The sequence below is a fragment of the Oncorhynchus keta genome, chromosome 35 (genome assembly GCF_023373465.1).
Source record: "Oncorhynchus keta strain PuntledgeMale-10-30-2019 chromosome 35, Oket_V2, whole genome shotgun sequence".
Lineage (NCBI taxonomy): Eukaryota > Metazoa > Chordata > Actinopteri > Salmoniformes > Salmonidae > Oncorhynchus > Oncorhynchus keta.
In genome coordinates, this window is record NC_068455.1 from 29,944,038 (window position 1) to 29,964,323 (window position 20,286).

A 20,286-nucleotide genomic window follows, 5' to 3' on the forward strand; every position below is an offset into this window, starting at 1 on the left:
TGTTGAACTCACAGATATCATTTCATCCCGAGAAGTAAACGGCTGATTCATTTCACTGAGGAAAATAAGAGAGAGCCAAAGAGGCTACATGACATGGTGTCACCCTGCTAAACCGGTCCTCTTGTATGCTGGCATCAGGCTAAATAAACCATGCTGTATAGACGGAGGAGTTGATCAGTCGCAGGTGGCTGAGTTGGACATGGATGATGACCTGTTTAATCATCCACTGGTCAGCACTAAGGTGGGTGTAGGCAGGCAGGCAGGCAGGCAGGCAGGCAGGCAGGCAGGCAGGCAGGCAGGCAGGCAGGCAGGCAGGCAGGCAGACATGTGGGGGCTGTAGCAGAATGCAAGCCTGAGCTGCATAGCATGACATCTCTTGATTTGAGAAGAGTCTGCTGCTTAGCATTCCCCAAACTACATCCCACTACTGACAGGGGTGACACATAAACAAGAGACACCACCAGGAAGTGAGGCAGAACTAAAGCAGATCTGAAGTTAGAACCAACAACCACACACACTTACTCCATGGGCTCCTTGGACTGTCCGGATCAGGTTGATGCCCTTCCAGACGTAGATGTCACCGTTCAAGGCACCTGAATATGTGACCTCATCTCTGGCACAGGCCAGGCAGAGGATGGTTTGGAGATCTCCCGTTTTGCCAAAAACTCCTCGCTTAGGGGTCAGGGCGTTGCCACATAAGCTCCAAAACTGAACGCAGAAACAAACAGGGGAGACAGGAGAGAAGACTGAGTTTAACGGGGTGGCTAATAAATAAATCAACCAACTCATTCTACCTGAGAGTCAGACATGAATAATATCATACAAAAACATTATCTAGCATGGAAACAAGGCTGCAGCATTTTAACTTGTGTTCATTTGTAGAGTGAACATTAGTTTAATGTTGTAAAGTACAAGGTCTATACAAAATGACAAAGACAAACACTGGGATCACATTGCGCACGTAACTGCATGTAACATCTCCATTTGCATGCACACACACCCAGACACACACACAGATCCATCTCCATACACAAACTAAAATCTAACTTTACACACAAAGGCTCAAATCTAAATCCCTCACCAAGTCCACAGTGGTGAACTCACGCTGCAGGTCAGAGCTGTAATCAGCTGATCAGCATGCAGACACACCCTGCCTCAGGGCAGGTATCACCATCACACACAGTCTCCACCACCACTGGTCTCTATCAAGCCCAGGCCCACCATAGTTCATGAACAAGGTCATTGGGCAGCACGGGCACATTCCAGACCGCGGACAAATTCCATAAAGCGGAGAGCCGCTTTGTCTGCTTGACGAGGAGATCAAAGGAAAGAGTTGAGTGTGTGTTGGGTTTCCTATGCCCAGACACTGGCACCGTGACACGTGTCAGAGCACAGAGAGATGCACTCGTCAAAGGGAGCAGCTGGAACATGACAGCCTTTTTCATTTCCTGCCTTAGGAGGATGTCTCTCATGCCAATGTTTATCCCCCTAGCTTTAGCTAGAGCTTGGATCTCTGTTCATTTGTAAAATGCCTACAGGTGTAATCATGATGCATTATACATACAGGCTTTAAGTAAACCAACTTCCAAACAACCTTTGAGTTTGATGTAGATAGTAGCAATATCCTAACACTGAGGGTACTAAGTGCAGTGTAGTGTGTCCTATGTATCAGACGAGAAGAGAGCTGTACGTCTGTAGAGCTAAGATAGGATCCAGGGATGAACTCTGGTACCAGCCCAGCCGATGAGAGCATCACTAACACTGTTGAGGGAGAGAGGGCCAGTGTGTTAACAGGAGGGATTGATTATCACAGGCCAGCATCATCAGCTCCACTGCACAGCCTGAGGTCCTGGGACACCACAGGGGAGGATGTTCTTAATCCTGTTGGGGAAGTCAAGCCAGAAAGTCGTTCCCAAGAAGAGAGTGGGTGCTTGGCGTGAGGGCAGGTCGTGTTGAGTTGTGTGGCTGTGGAGTCAGGCAGTGGGAATGGAGGCGGCGCGAATGGGCGCCTGGCTGGCCCTGCCTGCCTGGGTCTGATAAGACAGGGACACGCAGGCCGCGGCTAATCCCCTCACTGCTCTAAATTACTGCTGAGAGGAGACGAGAGGCTGGAGGGTTTATAATGAGACCAAAGGGGGGGGAGAGAGAGAGAGAGAGAGAGAGAGAGAGAGAGAGAGAGAGAGAGAGAGAGAGACTGAGCTAGTGAGAGAGAGTGTGAGTGAGAGAGAGTGTGAGTGAGAGAGAGACTGAGCTAGTGAGAGAGAGTGTGAGTGAGAGAGAGCCGCAGTGACAGCGGAAACACTTCAATTCTGCTAAAGAATAACAAATAAAACCACTCTCTTTAAAAGCAGAGAGAGCAGCAAGACCAGACGATCCTCCCCAGCCAAGACTTAGGCTGGCCACAATGAGTCATAAAGAAGATGAAGGGAAAAGAGAGGAAGATGCTCTAGCTAACAGTGCCCAGCCCAGGATCTGCAGAATGTCAGTAATCAGTAACATGGCCACGTGCACAACAGAACCTTCCTGCACCACTTCTCCAGGGAAAACCTTTTAATGTTATCAAAGTTGAGAGGGTGTAATCCATCAGTCAGGGCAGGCAGGCACCAAACTCCCTCCCCTGTCAGGGAAGTGGTGTAAAGTACTTAAGTAAAAATACTTTAAAGTACTACTTAAGAAGTTTTTGGGGGCATCTGTTCTTTACTATTCTATTTTTGACTACTTTTACTTCACTACATTCCTTAAGAAAATATTGTACTTTTTAACTCCATATACTTCACGGACGGCCAAAAGTACTAGTTACATTTTGAATGTAACTAGAATAATAGTCCAATTCAGGAAAATAGTCCAATTCATGCAATTATCAAGAGAACATCCCTGGTCATCCCTACTGCCTCTGATCTGGTGGACTCACTAAACAGAGAACATCCCTGGTCATCCCTACTGCCTCTGATCTGGTGGACTCACTAAACAGAGAACATCCCTGGTCATCCCTACTGCCTCTGATCTGGTGGACTCACTAAACAGAGAACATCCCTGGTCATCCCTACTGCCTCTGATCTGGTGGACTCACTAAACAGAGAACATCCCTGGTCATCCCTACTGCCTCTGATCTGGTGGACTCACTAAACAGAGAACATCCCTGGTCATCCCTACTGCCTCTGATCTGGTGGACTCACGAAACAGAGAACATCCCTGGTCATCCCTACTGCCTCTTATCTGGTGGACTCACTAAATAGAGAACATCCCTGGTCATCCCTACTGCCTCTGATCTGGTGGACTCACTAAACAGAGAACATCCCTGGTCATCCCTACTGCCTCTGATCTGGTGGACTCACGAAACAGAGAACATCCCTGGTCATCCCTACTGCCTCTTATCTGGTGGACTCACTAAACAGAGAACATCCCTGGTCATCCCTACTGCCTCTGATCTGGTGGACTCACGAAACAGAGAACATCCCTGGTCATCCCTACTGCCTCTTATCTGGTGGACTCACGAAACAGAGAACATCCCTGGTCATCCCTACTGCCTCTGATCTGGTGGACTCACTAAACAGAGAACATCCCTGGTCATCCCTACTGCCTCTGATCTGGCGGACTCACTAAACACACATGCTTTGTTTGTAAATGATATCTGAGTGTTGGAGTGTGCCCCTGGTTTGCTTCATATTAAAAAAATAGAAATTACTTTCAGACTTTTACGCAAGTAGAATTTTACTGGGTGACTTTTACTTGAGTCATTTTCTATTAAGGTATCTTTAGTTTTACTCAAGAATGACAGTTGGGTAATTTTTCCACCACTATGTCAGGGTCCCGCCGGAGGAGGCTCTGAAATCATCCCACCCTACTGCTTAACATCTCTCTTCACATGACTGCCTCTCTTTTCTGCCTGTCTATATCTTTAACATTTCAAGTTCTCCTTCAATCAATCAAATGTATTTATAAAGCCATTTTTACATCAGCCGATGTCAAAGTGCTTATACAGAAACCCAACCTAAACAATGCAGATGTAGAAGCACAGTGGCAAGGAAAATCTCCCTAGAAAGGTCGGAACATAGGAAGAAACCTAGAGAGGAACCAGGCTCTGGAGGGGTGGCAAGTCCTCTTCTGGCTGTACCGGGTAGAGATTATAACTGTACATGGCCAAGATGGTCAAACGTTCATAGATGACCAGCAAGGTCAAATAATAATAATCACAGTGGTTGTAGAGGGTGCAACAGGTCAGCTCCTTAACAGCTCAGCACAGAATGGGTGTGTTAGTGTGCTCATGTGTATAGGAATGTGTGTATGTGCACATTGGATGCCACCCTCATGAAGGGAAAACAGAGTGCAAATGGTGAAAGACCATTTAAGGATCTCCTTAAATCAACAGTAAAAATGTCGTCCCCCACAAATGTCAAAATCAGGCCAGTGGTGTCTGTAATATTGCATGTGACTAGCATACATACAGTTGATTACCACAGCACCCCCCTTTGGCCAATCAGTGTAATTTTGTCTCTATGACAAGATGCATCATTCACCCAAATCTTGTAAAAATCAGGTCAGCGGTGTCTGGGATATTGTGTTGGTTAGCTAGATTAATATCCCTGAACATGTGTACCAAATGTCATCACTCTGAGTCAAACAGATCAAGAGATATAAACATGTGTCCGTTATGGCACCACCGTGTTGTCAATATGAATGTTGTTGCACATGCTGAGTCTAAACAGTGTTTGCAACATGTGTACACATTTATGTTACAATACAAATATCCTTGACTGATTTATATGCATTTATGTGCCAGACCACACCCACATGAATGTTTATTGGTCAATAGCGTTTTAGGTACTCGTCTGGAAAATATTGCCTTGAGAGACCTTTGTTCAGATGCCACATATCTTGATTTGTGCCAGAAAAATTCACAAAATTCTGAATAGCAGAAAGTCAATCATGGTGGACCTGAGGGATCCTTGAGGGATCCCTGAGGGAAATGTGTTCCTTGTGAGGAGAGGGACCTACGTACCAAATGACTTCAGGTCAAATGGGGTGAGGAGCGTGATTTTTAAAGATATTTTAAATATCTTGTTATATTGCCACCTTCTGGCCAATCAGTATAATTGTGTAAATGCCGGATCTCTACATCAAGAAGCATCATTCACCCAAGTTTTGTCAAAATTGGGCCAGTGTTGTCTGTGACTAAAGTACGAATGTACTAATGTACCAACGGACGGAGACAGATCCACAGTCCCCTCCCAGACTTCATCGTGGGGGACAACTAATCATCTAACAGCCAGACGTGTGCGTGTCTGCAAGTCCCAGGCACAGGGCTGCTAAGCAAATGTCAGTCAAAGCCAAATCAAATGACCTTTTGATCACAAAAGGATTTTAGCTAATGGTGGATCCTCTTGCTTCCCTCTTGTCTTTTGTGTTGAAGTGGGGGCAGCAGACAGTCCCAGAGACTGTGTTTTTCTGGGACTATGGTGAGGGGATTATTGGGGCTAAATCTGCTGGATGCATTGAGTGCTATAATCGCTGAGTGAGCACAGGGCTGGGGAGCAGATGTCACACGGTCCGCAGGGTAAAGGCTCGGGAATTATGTGGGACGATTGCTGGATTGCCTTGGCATCATGAGATAGAAAGAGAGGGAGAGAAAGACAAAGAGAGAGAGAGACATGGAAAGGGAAAAAGAGGGAGAGGGGGAAGGGGAAGGGAGAGAAAGAGCACGGGGGCGCGCGAGAGAGAGAGAGGAGGGGATTGGTTTGCTGCACTGGGGTCCGTGCGTGGGGTTGTGGGAGAGTAGAGGTATAATCATGAGGGATGGGGGTGGGGGAGACACCAGGCAAAGAGGATGGAGAGTCATCATTGAGATCTACGCCTCATAAGAAATACTAAACATATGTTAAAGAGGATAGCACCTCCATATTACAGATAAGGTAGATCAATTCCTATCCCAATGGTGAACACACAATCGAACACAGAAGCACACTGAACTGAATGAAAAATATTTTATGAACGCAGAAGTTCCCTGTGATATGATACCTATCTCAAGATAACAATTTGGTCTACATTTCATCTGGGGAATAGTGTTTAATGACCATTCAAGGGGAACACCGTGAATCTAATACAAGGTGTTTGCAGAGATATGAGTGCTTCATTGAAGACAGTAGTTTGCATAGAGAAATGTAAAGCTGAATGTGGAGAACTGAAAGGGAAACATGTCCAGACAGCCACGGCTGAATTCTCCTTTAAAAATAAGAAATTGTTCCTCCTCTGCAGTCCACATTAATAGAGATGAACTTGAAAAGAGAGAATTCTATGAGTCATTGCCTGTCCTACTTACGTTATGGATTAATAGACATAAACTCCAGAATTAAAAGTCATTTGCATATATCACTTAGGGCTTTGATATGATCATGATACAGCAAAGAAGATGGAGAGAAAAGGAGAGCATTATTCAATTCTTTGCCAAACTTTTTGAAACCATTATGCTAGTAAGACATCATACCTTTTGAAACCATTATGCTAGTAAGACATCATACCTTTTGAAAACATTATGCTAGTAAGACATCATACCTTTTGAAAACATTATGCTCGTATGATGTCTTACTAGCATAATGTTTTCAAAAAGTATGATGTCTTACTAGCATAATGTTTTCAAAAAGTATGTCTTACTAGCATAATGTTTTCAAAAAGTATGATGTCTTACTAGCATAATGTTTTCAAAAAGTATGATGTCTTACTAGCATAATGTTTTCAAAAAGTATGATGTCATACTAGCATAATGTTTTCAAAAGGTATGATGTCTTACTAGCATAATGTTTTCAAAAAGTATGATGTCATACTAGCATAATGTTTTCAAAAAGTATGATGTCTTACTAGCATAATGTTTTCAAAAAGTATGATGTCTTACTAGCATAATGTTTTCAAAAGGTATGACACACCTTCACAGCTGAGGGCCTTGAGTAAGCCAGTTCGGTAAGGTATGACCTTGATTTAAACAGTACCTTGATATGTTTGACACCACAGCTAACAAGCTTGCTTGGCTGGTACAAGTCCCATGATATGTCAAATATCTGTGGGAAAGATCACATGGTAAGTTTAACTATGTACAATTAAATGCATAACATACCGTGCAACAAATTAGTTTACAACACTTTTGATGTCATCTTCAATTAACGTCATTGTACAAGGCTTCACACAAAAACTTAAGGTGTGGCAGTGTGTGTATGCCTTTGTCTGTGTGAGTCTTTGTGTGTATGTTGGTTGAGTAAAAAAATAACACAGCAGCATACATATCAATCAGGCCTAACTTGTTCATGTACATCTCCTTTGGGCTGTCGCTCCTTCCTGCTCCTTCCTGGCTGCATTTCTAACTACAGTAATTGAAGAGATTGATCTAGGCCTGGTGCCTGGGACAGAGAGGGGAGGATGGTGTTGTATAGTTACCCTGTCAGTGTGGCCAGGAGCCGCTGCCAGCACCTTGCCCCTCCTCCAGTCCCACACACAGATCGTGTTTTTGGAGTCCAGACCCACCGAGACCAAACACTGCAAAGGAAACAGCATTTTATGAAAACAGAATGGCGACTACAATTAAATAAAGGAGAACATTGGCTGACAACAGTAAAAACACCCGTTTTCATGCCTCTGTCTCTGGCTGGGAGCCCATCTGTATGAGTCTGCTGGAATGGGCTCCTATAGCCTAGTGAGTAGGCAACACCAGGAGAGGGGATGCTTATGGAAATCCAGCTCTACTCTGCTGCACGTTGCTGTGTGTGGTGGTGAGAGGCCACTTCCATCTGCCATTGAATTCATGTCTGGGCATGGAGAGAATCCATGGGAGGGGAGGAGAACCACTTTAACTGTGTTTGAGAAGAAAGAAGGGTAAAGCTCCACCCCACTATGAAACATTGTGGAACTGGGGGTATTCATTCAGCAAAGAATGCAGAGATGATCTGGATCGAAAAGTCTACATGAAGAAATGTACTGAAAGGATTCAGAAGGTTTACGCATGTGGATATAGGGCTCTAACTTCTGCCATTGAGGGGATTCGATTAAGCCGGGTCGGGTTGCACCGAGCTATGTCCCGCCGAAACCGGTGAGGGAGGCGCTCCCTGCTCAAATCGAACCATAATCTGCGGCGTTCTGTAATATTGGTCAACAAGGCAGGAAGATGCATCATTCAGAAACATACATCTCTTTTCCATAAAATACCCTCTGGGGAAAGGGTTCCACATGGGACCCAATAGGGTTCTACCTGGAACCAAAAAGCGTTCTTCAAAGGGTTCTTCCATGTGGACAGCCGAAGAACCCTTTTAGGTTCTACATAAGCACCTTTTTTTCTAAGACTGTAGTTTTCATTGGGAACGTTGCTATTATCATCTGGGTGAATTGTTTTCTGCGCATACTGGTGCTAGTCTGGTTGCAAGTCTTCGTAGCCAACATTTCACTCCTTTTATGGCACATGGCATATGACACAGAGTACAAGGAGTGGCATAAAAAGACTGGCAAACAGACTACACTGGTGCAACCAAATCAACATTCCAGGACGCAAAGCAAAGATATTTAGTGGCATATGTGACCAACTGGTTGCAATTAAGAGCCCTATGTGGATATTAAGACTACTATACAGAGTTAGAGCAATATTGTTTAGCCAATAAATATGTCAAATGTCTTGGATAAAACATTAAATCAATTAGACATGGTTGCTCCATTTCTTTTTCTGGAAGGGGCAACATAACACAGAATTCATCCACACAAAGTTGACTTGAACATAGACATGACCAGATCAGTAGACGACAGAAAGAGATCAGGAGACCCAGTGAACACAGAAGCATTCCGAGCCAGAGCCGGTTATGGTTTTACAACTGTCACATCCTCTCTCAATCCCTAGATGACTCTATCCAACCAGGAAAATGTATGAGGTCATTTCCATGGTCTAGCTCTGTAAACAGCGGCGGTAGAACCACTGAGGGGCCCTGTGGGAAACTCAGAGATAAAAATGAGTGCTTGAGCCATGACATATAGATTTTTGAAATATGAGAACTCCAGCAAACACTAGACAAACGACTGTACATAAACCCTGACTGTCCATAAGCCCTAAGTATTACTCTGTGGAGAGTTGGCAAAGAAGCTAACATTTCAGTGGAAGGATATACAATGGGGAGAACAAGTATTTGATACACTGCCAATTTTGCAAGTTTTCCTACTTACAAAGCATGTAGAGGTCTGTAATTTTTTATCATAGGTACACTTGAACTGTGAGAGACGGAATCTAAAACAAAAATCCAGAAAATCACATTGTATGATTTTTAAGAAAATTAATTAGCATTTTATTGCATAACATAAGTATTTGATACATCAGAAAAGCAGAACTTTATATTTGATACAGAAACCTGTGTTTGCTATTACAGAGATCATACGTTTCCTGTAGTTCTTGACCAGGTTTGCACACACTGCAGCAGGGATTTCGGCCCACTCCTCCAAACAGACCTTCTCCAGATCCTTCAGGTTTCGGGGCTGTCGCTGGGCAATACGGACTTTCAGCTCCTTCCAAACATTTTCTATTGGGTTCAGCTCTGGAGACTGGCTAGGCCACTCCAGGACCTTGAGATGCTTCTTACGGAGCCACTTCTTAGTTGCCCTGGCTGTGTGTTTCGGGTCGTTGTCATGCTGGAAGACCCAGCCACAAACCATCTTCAATGCTCTTACTGAGGGAAGGAGGTTGTTGGCCAAGATCTCACGATACATGGCCCCATCCATCCTCCCCTCAATACGGTGCAGTCGTCCTGTCCCCTTTGCAGAAAAGCATCCCCAAAGAATGATGTTTCCACCTCCATGCTTCACAGTTGGTATGGTGTTCTTGGGGTTGTACTCATCCTTCTTCTTCCTCCAAACACAGCAAGTGGAGTTTAGACCAAAAAGCTCTATTTTTGTCTCATCAGACCACATGACCTTCTCCCATTCCTCGTCTGGATCATCCAGATGGTCATTGGCAAACTTCAGACGGGCCTGGACACGCGCTGGCTTGAGCAGGGGGACCTTGCGTGCGCTGCAGGATTTCAATCCATGACGGCGTAGTGTGTTACTAATGGTTTTCTTTGAGACTGTGGTCCCAGCTCTCTTCAGGTCATTGACCAGGTCGTGCCGTGTAGTTCTGGGCTGATCCCTCACCTTCCTCATGATCGTTGATGCCCCACGAGGTGAGATCTTGCATGGAGCCCCAGACCGAGGGTGATTGACCGCCATCTTGAACTTCTTCCATTTTCTAATAATTGCGCCAACAGTTGTTGACTTCTCACCAAGCTGCGTGCCTATTGTCCTGTAGCCCATCCCAGCCTTGTGCAGGTCTGCAATTTTATCCCTGATGTCCTTACACAGCTCTCTGGTCTTGGCCATTATGGAGAGGTTGGAGTCTGTTTGATTGAGTGTGTGGACAGGTGTCTTTTATACAGGTAACGAGTTCAAACAGGTGCAGTTAATACAGGTAATGAGTGGAGAACAGGAGGGCTTCTTAAAGAAAAACTAACAGGTCTGCGAGAGCCGGAATTCTTACTGGTGGTAGGTGATCAAACACTTATGTCATGCGATAAAATGCAAATTAATTACTTAAAAATCATACAATGTGATTTTCTGGATTTTTGTTTTAGATTCCATCTCTCACAGTTGAAGTGTACCTATGATACAAATTACAGACCTCTACTGTACATGCTTTGTAAGTAGGAAAAGTTGCAAAATCGGCAGTGTATCAAATACTTGTTCTCCCCACTGCATATGAAACTGTTATAATGCCTAATGCATATTTACAGCATAATGGTAATAAAGAGGAAACAATTACAGTTACATAAGTAACCTTCATTAAAATGCAATGGACTCGGGGGGGACTTACACTTTAACACTAAGTAAATGGACATGAACAGTAATATTTAATCATTTGGTGCTTATATTTGTCCTATTTCACACATTAATACGCATGTGAGAATTGGAGATGTGTTTTTTTTTCATTTCCCACTCTCCCTGAGACAGCCTCGGAGAGTTGGGTCACGGCCAGGGTCTGCCATTATCAATGGTGACCCTGAAGCAATTAGGGTTAAGTGTCCTGTTCAAGGGCACATCGACATATGTTTCACCTTGTCAGCTCGGTGATTCAAACCTTTCGGTTACTGGCCTAATGCTCTAACCGCTAGCCTACCTGCCACCCCTTTAGTTTCATATTACAATATGTAGGTGTTGTGAAGGTCTTCAACTGTCTCAGAACAGTTCCTTCTGTAGCTCAGTTGGTAGAGCATGGCGCTTGTAACGCCAGGGTAGTGGGTTCGATTCCCGGGACCACCCATACGTAGAATGTATGCACAAGTCGCTTTGGATAAAAGCGTCTGCTAAATGGCATATATTATATTATATTAGAACACTCCCCAAAAGACCTTTAGTCATTTATAAATTGGGGAACATGTGCATGAAGCCTTGCAATATTATAACAAGAGTTTGCACAAAGAAAACAAGCCCGTAAGTAACTACTGTAGTACAGCCGTCAAAGCTCAGGGCCCTTTACTGTTCGGTTGGCTCACCGTAACTTCACAACATCCTGTCAAACTCTGAGTCAGTGGATGAAAAAGATTCCAGCCGACTCTTAAAGTTAAACCTCTCTCTCACGCTCTCGCTCTCTCCGTCTCTCCCCCTGTATAGCTGTCCTGCTAATACCGCTGGTCTAATCCCAGATGTGTCATTAAGAAACACAAGCCAGCAGGCGTGCCGAGTGGGATCGCTACTGCCATCCCACAGCAGAGGAGACAACAGTCATGTAGCTGTTATATTCATCTCTTACTGAACTATTCCTGTTCATCTACAACTGTCTGAAGGGTTTTCACGTTATCTGTCACTTGATGTGGTACAATAAAATGGAAATCTAGCAAAGCACAGTAAAAATAGTTTATACAACAGGAGGGATCGGTGGGATGTGGAAAGTTTACAGTGACCACTGCAGCTCAATATTGGATCCTACATTCTCTTTGAAAAATCCACATTTTACATAGAATTCACTCTGTCAATACTGATTCATGAGTAGCCATATGTGTCACTGTTTTTGTATGAGCACACAGCATGGTTACGCATATATGCGGAAGACACATTTCGGTTGGCTGCATTCAGTTGTGCAACTGACTTGGTATCCCCTTTCCCTTTCCCAGAACTGTACCTGTCCATCGAGGTCGAAGGCTAGGCAGGCGATGCCGTGTGTGTGAGTGTCCTTGAGGATGGACACGGTCTGTACGGTGTAGGAATCCCACACACAGATGTAAGGTTCCTTGCCCACCTGTCCCGTAGCTACCAGCACACGCTCCGGATGCAGAGCTAAACTGTAAGGAGAGCGAGAGAGAGATACAGTCAGAGAAAGAAAAAAGCAGAGTGACAGAGAGTGGGGAAGAGAAAGAGAGAACTCAGAGAACCCAGCTGCACCCTCCAAAAAGAGACCAGTGAGATTATTCACAGTCTATAGGCCTAATGATCAGTGATTATCCCCCTCAGATAGCCTGGGTAAAAATAGAACAAAAAAAAGTCAGAGCAGAGGAAGGCCTTGCATTATCAGAGAGTGGAAGCTATTAGCCTGAGTTGCCACGTTGGATCTGTGATAGGCCAAGGCAGGAACATGGTGAATCAGAATGGTAGCTTTAGCCCTCCTTTCGATATTATACACTCACACAGGGCACGGCAGGAAATAGCCTACCCAAATTCAGGATTTCTCATCCTCTAAGCTCTGCCCTTTGCCCCCTTTACAACATCATCTGGGGCTCCCAAGCACAGATACTGTAGGCATCAAAAGCAGCCACTATTTGCTCCCCCCTGCTCTCCCCCTCTTCCACCGGGGAACGCTCTACATCTGAGCAACAGCCTGCAGTCTGATGCACGTAGCATCCCCCTTACAGCAGCTGCCAGTCAACTTCCAGGTACGTCTGAATGATTCACAGGGCAATTCTTCCCCTGCGTTGGCCTGATATATATTTCATAATGTGACGGAGCTCCCACCATTATAATCAGGGCACCTGTTTTGCCAACTGCCCTCCACAACTTCTAATCCTGTGTCTGTGTATTCAGAGAGCAGGCCAGAGATCAACATGCATCAGCATGCTGGGGGGTTTCTCTGGGAAACCAGCCTTCTCGGGGTCAGGAGTTTTTCATATTTTATTGTGACACTCAATTTGCATTTGAAATGCGCTTCAGAATTATTCTGCTCACTCTGTCACAGCTCCGGAAATGGCTTTTTAGCCTGGTGGTGTAATTCCTCTATTCAGCCGTGGTGCTTTGTTAGCGATACAGATGTAGGATCTTAATCTGATCACTCTTTTGTTGCTGAGAATTTTCCTGCACCGCAGAAAATACAGATGAGCTTTGTGATTTACATAAATTCACTGAAAACCCACACTAACACATGGTGATATTGGCAGTATTGCACGTTGGGGTATGATAGCAGATGTCAGGCGCACCAGTTTGAGTGTGTCAAGAGCTGCAATGCTGCTGGGTTTTTCATGCTCAACTGTTTCCAGTCGGTATCAAAAATGGTCCACCATCCAAAATACATCCAGCCAACTTGACACAACTGTGGGAAGCATTGAAGTCAATATGGGCTAGCATCCCTGTTGAACACTTTCGACACCTTGTAGAGTCCATGCCCCGACGAATTGAGGCTTTTCTGAGGGCTGAAGGGTTGTAAACTCAATATTAGGAAGGTGTTCCTAATGTTTTGTACACTCAGTGTAGTTCAAATTAAGATCATACATCTATCTGTAAGTCTGAGATGGGCTAATAGGCTTGAAGAACAGGGCTATCGCACCACATCTCCACGTCGCCTTCACTCACTCACGAGAGAGGTTTACTCTTTATCTCACCCCTCGCCCTCCCTGTCATCTCCCCTCCCCCCTCCAACTTCTCATCACCTCTTGTATGAATTACATAATCATATCCAAGCAGCTAAAAATAGTCAGAGGAAGAGAATATGATTGGTGCTCCATGGGATAGAGGAGATGAAAATGCTTTTGTAAGCAGTGTAATAGTTATCAGGTCAAGAGCACACTGATTACCAATAGCATACATTCAGCAGCTTTATTCAGTACACAGATGAAACAACGAGAAGGACATCGGATCAATGAACCTTTGTATAAACATTGCACTTTGCATTGCTGAGTACAAACTCTGTGCAGGTCAGAAAAAGACAAAAACCATTTGAGTGTGACTCTACATTTCATGCAGAGAGGTTGCATTACTCTTGCCAAATAGCACTATGAATTTCACTGTCTTTGTACACAACAGACTCAGAGAATGGCAGCTGCAGGGACAGGGGACTTTCCTTTCTAAATCCGAGGGTAGAGAAACATCCTTATTAAGGAAATTCCAAGCAGTGGTCTGTGTTCTCCTCAGAGCAGCTGGAGAGTGTGTGGAGAGATGGGGAACCCGTTTACTTTTTCATTAACAGTGACAGTGAGGGTTGAGACAAGGGCATTAACCTCTCCTCCTCCCAACTCAAGCCTGTGAAGGCAGGGCTAAGCTGGGGCACACCACATCAATCAAGACTCAGCCGCTCTACTAGGGCCGCTCTACTAGTTTATAAAGATAGTACATCTCTTGACTCGTAGAGTCAGTTTTTTTCTTTACTCGATGTCCAGTCAAACCTCTCTCTTGGAGTTTTCCTTTTCCTGTACTGACATAATGTGACAAACAACTACAGACAGGAAAATAGCAACACTCCTCCCAGTCCTTCCGTCACAATAACGTCACTGCTTCTATTACATTTCTATCAGCTAATGAGATTGGGAAATCTCTGGGCTGGGGGGGTGCTGCAGTGCTCTGGTTTGATAAACGGCTGTTTGATGTGGCTGGCTTCCACCTGCCAAGAGCACTCGGAGTCCTGGCAGGCAGGCGTGTTGGGCTAGATAACTCTGCAGTCACGGAGGGTGGTGCTGGATGCCACTGCTATACAGATGTAGAATCTTCATTTTGTTGCTAAGAATTTTCCTGCTAGGCAAGAAATGCAAATGTGTAGTGTATTTAAGTTTTAAAAAGGCTTCTAAAGTTTGTAATTTCCACTTTGAAATTTCAGACTTGATTTGACCCCCCCACCCCAAAAAAAGAAAAAAACTAAACCCCTACAAGAATTTCCATTAATTATAATCCACATAATAATTCACATTTCCTGTTGATCAAATTAAGATCGTACATCTGTACTGTTGGGAAGAGGAAGTGAATAGGGCATGTTCAGATGAAGCAATGTAAAGCCCAGGGACAGGGACAGTGGCTCAGGGACTTGGCATGGATTATGGCCCATCATCATGGTGACAGAGCCATGGCAGGAGAAACGTCATTCAGGGCAAAGCCATGGAACCATTTAACTAAAGGGTTCGATCAATGGAGTCATTAGGAAAAAGGGTTTCACTGTGCCTGCTTGCATGCGTGTGTGTTTATTTCGTTTCACAGTAAGTCTGCTTAATTGTATAAATCTTAATTGATTCCTCTCAAAAAATAATTGTTGCAACTCAATTATATTGACATGACTAATAAAGGAACAAATTATGCACTCAAAATCGGCAACTACATCAGCCTATCTTTCTTGAATCCAAGTCCCTACATTTGTAATGACTTCACTCAACAACAAAAAAATCAAATACAAACATATTTGTCTCTTGATTGATAGAGTAGAAAATGCATGTTAAAGGTCTATTAAAAAGGGATATGATGACATTTCACAGCCAAACATACACACACACACACACACATACACACACACACACACACACACACTCACTCACAGACACACCACTTGTCACAACATGGCTAGCTTCCAAGTCAGTTTTGATCCACACTAATGCAGCAGTCACCTTGTCTGCTCTTGTTCAGGATTATAAGGAAATATAAGATTAGCACATTTTTTAAAGTATTTATCTTCCTTGGCTTTTAGAAAGCTTGTTTAATATGTCTGCCAATATTACGCCATGGCTGTTTACACAGGCAGCCCAATTCTAATATTTGTTCCCCTAATTGGTCTTTTGACCAATTAGATCAGCACTGAAAAAGATCTGCTGTGAAAAGATCGGATGTGATTGGTCAACAGACCAATTAGTAGAAAAAATATCAGATTTTGTCTGCCTGTGTAAACACAGCCAATGTACTGCACCTGTCTGTGGCGAGGCAGCTCCAACCTATAAATACAAATGTGGCAAAATTGAGTTTTTCCTATTAATTGAGATCACAGTTTGTTATGCTATTATCTGGAACCAATACCATATTTGAGTTTTGTAGCAGCACTAACCAAGATAAGCAGCTTTGGATAATGAATGAATGGATGACTGTAGTACTAGTGTACTCATTGGGATTTTGAACAGGCGTGCGCCAACCAGGATGCAGAAATGAATAGCCAAGCTGACGAATGTGTGCTGGAAAACCATGAGCAAAAGTCTTATCCCCAGCTATTATCGTCACAGTAATAAGCTAAACCGCATGCATGACTTCACACTGACAACATGTTCATGCCGTGTTTGACCGAGCATAGGTTCACCACATGTTACACACACACTATGCCCTGCAAACAAAAGGCGTCCCCGGAACGTCAGGAGATGTGTCATGGTCCCCTGTTTGCTTGGATGTGTGGTTTTTGTGTGTGTGTGTGTATATATATGTATATAAATAGCACACCAACTCTAATAAATGTGTTGTTTTTGTGTGTGTAATATATAAATATATATACACACACACACACAAAAAAAAAAATATATATATATATATAGCACACCAACCCTAATAAAGGATGACACATTACATTTCTACTGCACAACTACATCTCTATAACCTAGATACAACACAGTGCACATTCATTACCAATGAAGACTAGGGACCTCATCTTAAAAGAGCACAGCAAGCAAATGTGTCAGAGTGCACGAAATCAAGTGTGGCTGGATCAACTGTCACTGTGTGAGCATACTTCAAATCTGCATCTCATCATATCAATAACAAGGACAACCCATCTGAAGTCAGAGAGAAGTGTTCGACAGATGTGTCAGACATTCCTGCTTTCAAGTGAACTCTTGCGTCAAAAGAGGGAACAGCCTCACGCAAAGTCCTGCTAATAAGATCAGGGATTCCAGAAGAGTTGAAATAGATCGCTGGTTTGGTGAAACAGAGAAATGAGGCAAAGCGAGAGTGAGTAGGTTGCTTAGAAAGGCTATAAATACTACACATCCTCAGACAGACACAAGCAGTCCTGCTGCACCCTCTCATTGATACTATTAGAATAAAGAATGTCACAAATCAACACAGATTTGGCGTTACATGAGAAACTAGTGAATCCAGGTGCACATGGTTTACATATGGACATGGCCACACAGAGCACAGAGAGTAGGAACGAATAGGAACGTAGAGAGAAAGAGAGGAAGAATTACAGCAAAACAGACAGAAAGAAAACAAGTAACAGTGGTGATTTTTGTTTAAACTTAATTTAAGCTGGGGGTCATGCTGATGTAATAGGGTAATATTCAACAAATATTCATATTATATACAGTTGATGTCGGAAGTTTACATACACTTAGGTTGGAGTCATTAAAACTCGTTTTTCAACCCCTCCACAAATTTCTTGTTAACAAACTATAGTTTTGGCCATCTAATGACAAGTATTTTTTACCACAATTGTTTACAGACACATTATTTCACTTATAATTCACTGTATCACAATTCCAGTGGGTCTGAAGTTTACATACACTAAGTTGACTTTGCTTTTAAACAGCTTGGAAAATTCCAGAAAATTATGTCATGGCTTTAGAAGCTTCTGATAGGCTAATTGACATCATTTGAGTCAATTGGAGATGTACCTTCAAAATCAGTGCCTCTTTGCTTGACATCATGGGAAAATCAAAAGAAATCAGCCAAGACCTCAGAAAAAAAATTGTAGACCTCCACAAGTCTGGTCCATCATTGGGAGCAATTTCCAAATGCCTGAAGGTACCATGTTCATCTGTACAAACAATAGAACGCAAGTATAGACACCATGGGACCACACAGCCATCATACCGTTCAGGAAGAAGACGCGTTCTGTCTCCTAAAGATGAACGTACTTTGGTGCGAAAAGTGCAAATCAATCCCAGAACAACAGCAAAGGATCTTGTGAAGATGCTGGAGGAAACAGGTACAAAAGTATCTATATCCACAGTAAAACGAGTCCTATATCGACATAACCTGAAAGGCCACTCAGCGAGGAAGAAGCCACTGGTCGAAAACTGCCATAAAAAAGTCCGACTACGGTTTGCAACTGCACATGGGGACAAAGATCGTACTTTTTGGAGAAATGTCCTCTGGTCTGATGAAACAAAAATAGAACTGTTTGGCCATAATGACCATCATATGTTTGAAGGAAAAGGGGGAGGCTTGCAAGCCGAAGAACCCTATCCCAACCGTGAAGCACGGGGGTGGCAGCATCATGTTGTGGGGGTGCTGTGCTGCAGGAGGGACTGGTGCACTTCACAAAATAGATTGCATCATCAGGTAGGAAAATGATGTGGATATATTGAAGCAACATCTCAAGACATCAGACAGGAAGTTAAAGCTTGGTCGCAAATGGGTCTTCTAAATGGACAATGACCCCAAGCATGCTTCCAAAGTTGTGGCAAAATGGCTTAAGGACAAAAAAGTCAAGGTATTGGAGTGCTCATCACAAAGCCCTGACCTCAAACCTATAGACAATTTGTGGGCAGAACTGAAAAAGCCTGTGCGAGTAGTGGACCTACAAACCTGACTCTGTCAGGAGGAATGGGCCAAAATTCACCCAACTTATTGTGGGAAGCTTGTGGAAGCCTACCCAAAACGTTTTCACTAAGTTAAACAATTTAAAGGCAATGCTACCAAAATACTAATTGAGTGTATGTAAACCTCTGACCCACTAAGAATGTGATGAAAGAAATAAAAGCTGAAAGAAATAATTATCTCTGACATTATTCTGACATTTCACATTCTTAAAATAAAGTGGTGATCCTGTCTAACCTAAGACATTTACATTACAAATGTAATGTAAGACAGGGAATTTTTACTGGGATTAAATGTCAGGAATTGTGAAAAACTGAGTTTAAATGTATTTGGCTAAGGTGTATGTAAACTTCCGACTTCAACTGTGTACACATCACATACCTGACTCCATTTTAATGATATGCATATTATTGGTACCATTTGAAAGGAAACACTCTGAGGTTTGTGGAAATGTGAAAGGAATGTAGGAGAATATAACACAATAGATCTCGTAAATGATAAAAAGAAAACGTTATTTTGTCTTTTTTTGTACCATCATCTTTGAAATGCAAGAGAAAGGCCATAATGTATTATTCCATCCCAGCTGCAATTTAGATTTTGGCCACTAGATGGCAGCAGTGTATGTGCAAAGTTTTAGACTGATCCAGTGAACCATTGCATATCTGTTCAAAATTAATAACTTTTCATGTTCAAAACTGTGCACTCTCCTCAAACAATAGCATGGTATTCTTTCACTGTAATAGCTACTGTAAATTGGACTATGCAGTTAGATTAACAAGAATTTAAGCTTTCTGCCAATATCAGATATGTCTATGTCCTGGGAAATGTTCTTGTTACTTACTTAATCATTCTAATTGCATTAGCCTATGTTAGCTTAACCCTCCCTTGGACAGGACACCGATCCCGAAGATTAAGTTACAAGGCAATACTAACATTAACAAAGCATACTTATAGGCATATTCTGTAGATCCTAAGGTTAACTTACAAGACAAAGTATGGACAAAGACATGCCTATTAGACCAGAGAACTAGAAGTCTAGGAAATGAGAATTGATCATACAACCTTCCTCCATGGACAGGATACAAGAGAGAACAACAGACCTTCATATCTCAATGTGTAAAACCAACCACCATTGACCAATCAAACGATACTAAGTTCACAGTAACCTAATCACCCACGCCCAATCTCCACAAGGTGTCACAGCATCTAAAGGCCTGTGTGCTTGATTAGACCAATGTAAATAAGATGTGGTGTCCACATCACCAACAAACTATCATGGTCCAAACACACCAAGACAGTCGTGAAGAGGGCACGACAACACCTTTTTCCCCTCAGGAGACTGAAAGGATTTGGCATGGGTCCCCAGATCCTCAAAAGGTTCTACAGCTGCACCATCAAGAACATCCTGACTGGGTGCGTCACCGCCTGGTATGGCAACTGCTCTGCATCCGACCGCAAGGCGCTACAGAGGGTAGTGCATACGGCCCAGTACATCACTGGGACCAAGCTTCCTTCCATCCAGGACCTATATATGAGGTT

The 20,286-nt window shown here is 43.3% G+C and overlaps 1 protein-coding gene across 2 annotated transcripts in view; it reads right to left on the minus strand.

Annotated features, from left to right (window-relative positions):
- LOC118368295 (echinoderm microtubule-associated protein-like 5) overlaps positions 1-20,286 on the minus strand; it is a 56,656-nt gene that overhangs the window by 26,801 nt on the left and 9,569 nt on the right. For both annotated transcript variants that reach the window (XR_008093008.1, XM_035752293.2), the window contains exons 2-5: positions 12,167-12,326; positions 7,423-7,521; positions 6,981-7,049; positions 523-708 (exon numbers count right to left, since the gene is read on the minus strand). Coding sequence is in view for 1 of the 2 variants with exons in the window: in XM_035752293.2 (XP_035608186.1) it covers positions 523-708; positions 6,981-7,049; positions 7,423-7,521; positions 12,167-12,326 (514 nt within the window). In the remaining variant the exon portion in view is untranslated. The remainder of the gene's footprint in view (positions 1-522; positions 709-6,980; positions 7,050-7,422; positions 7,522-12,166; positions 12,327-20,286) is intronic.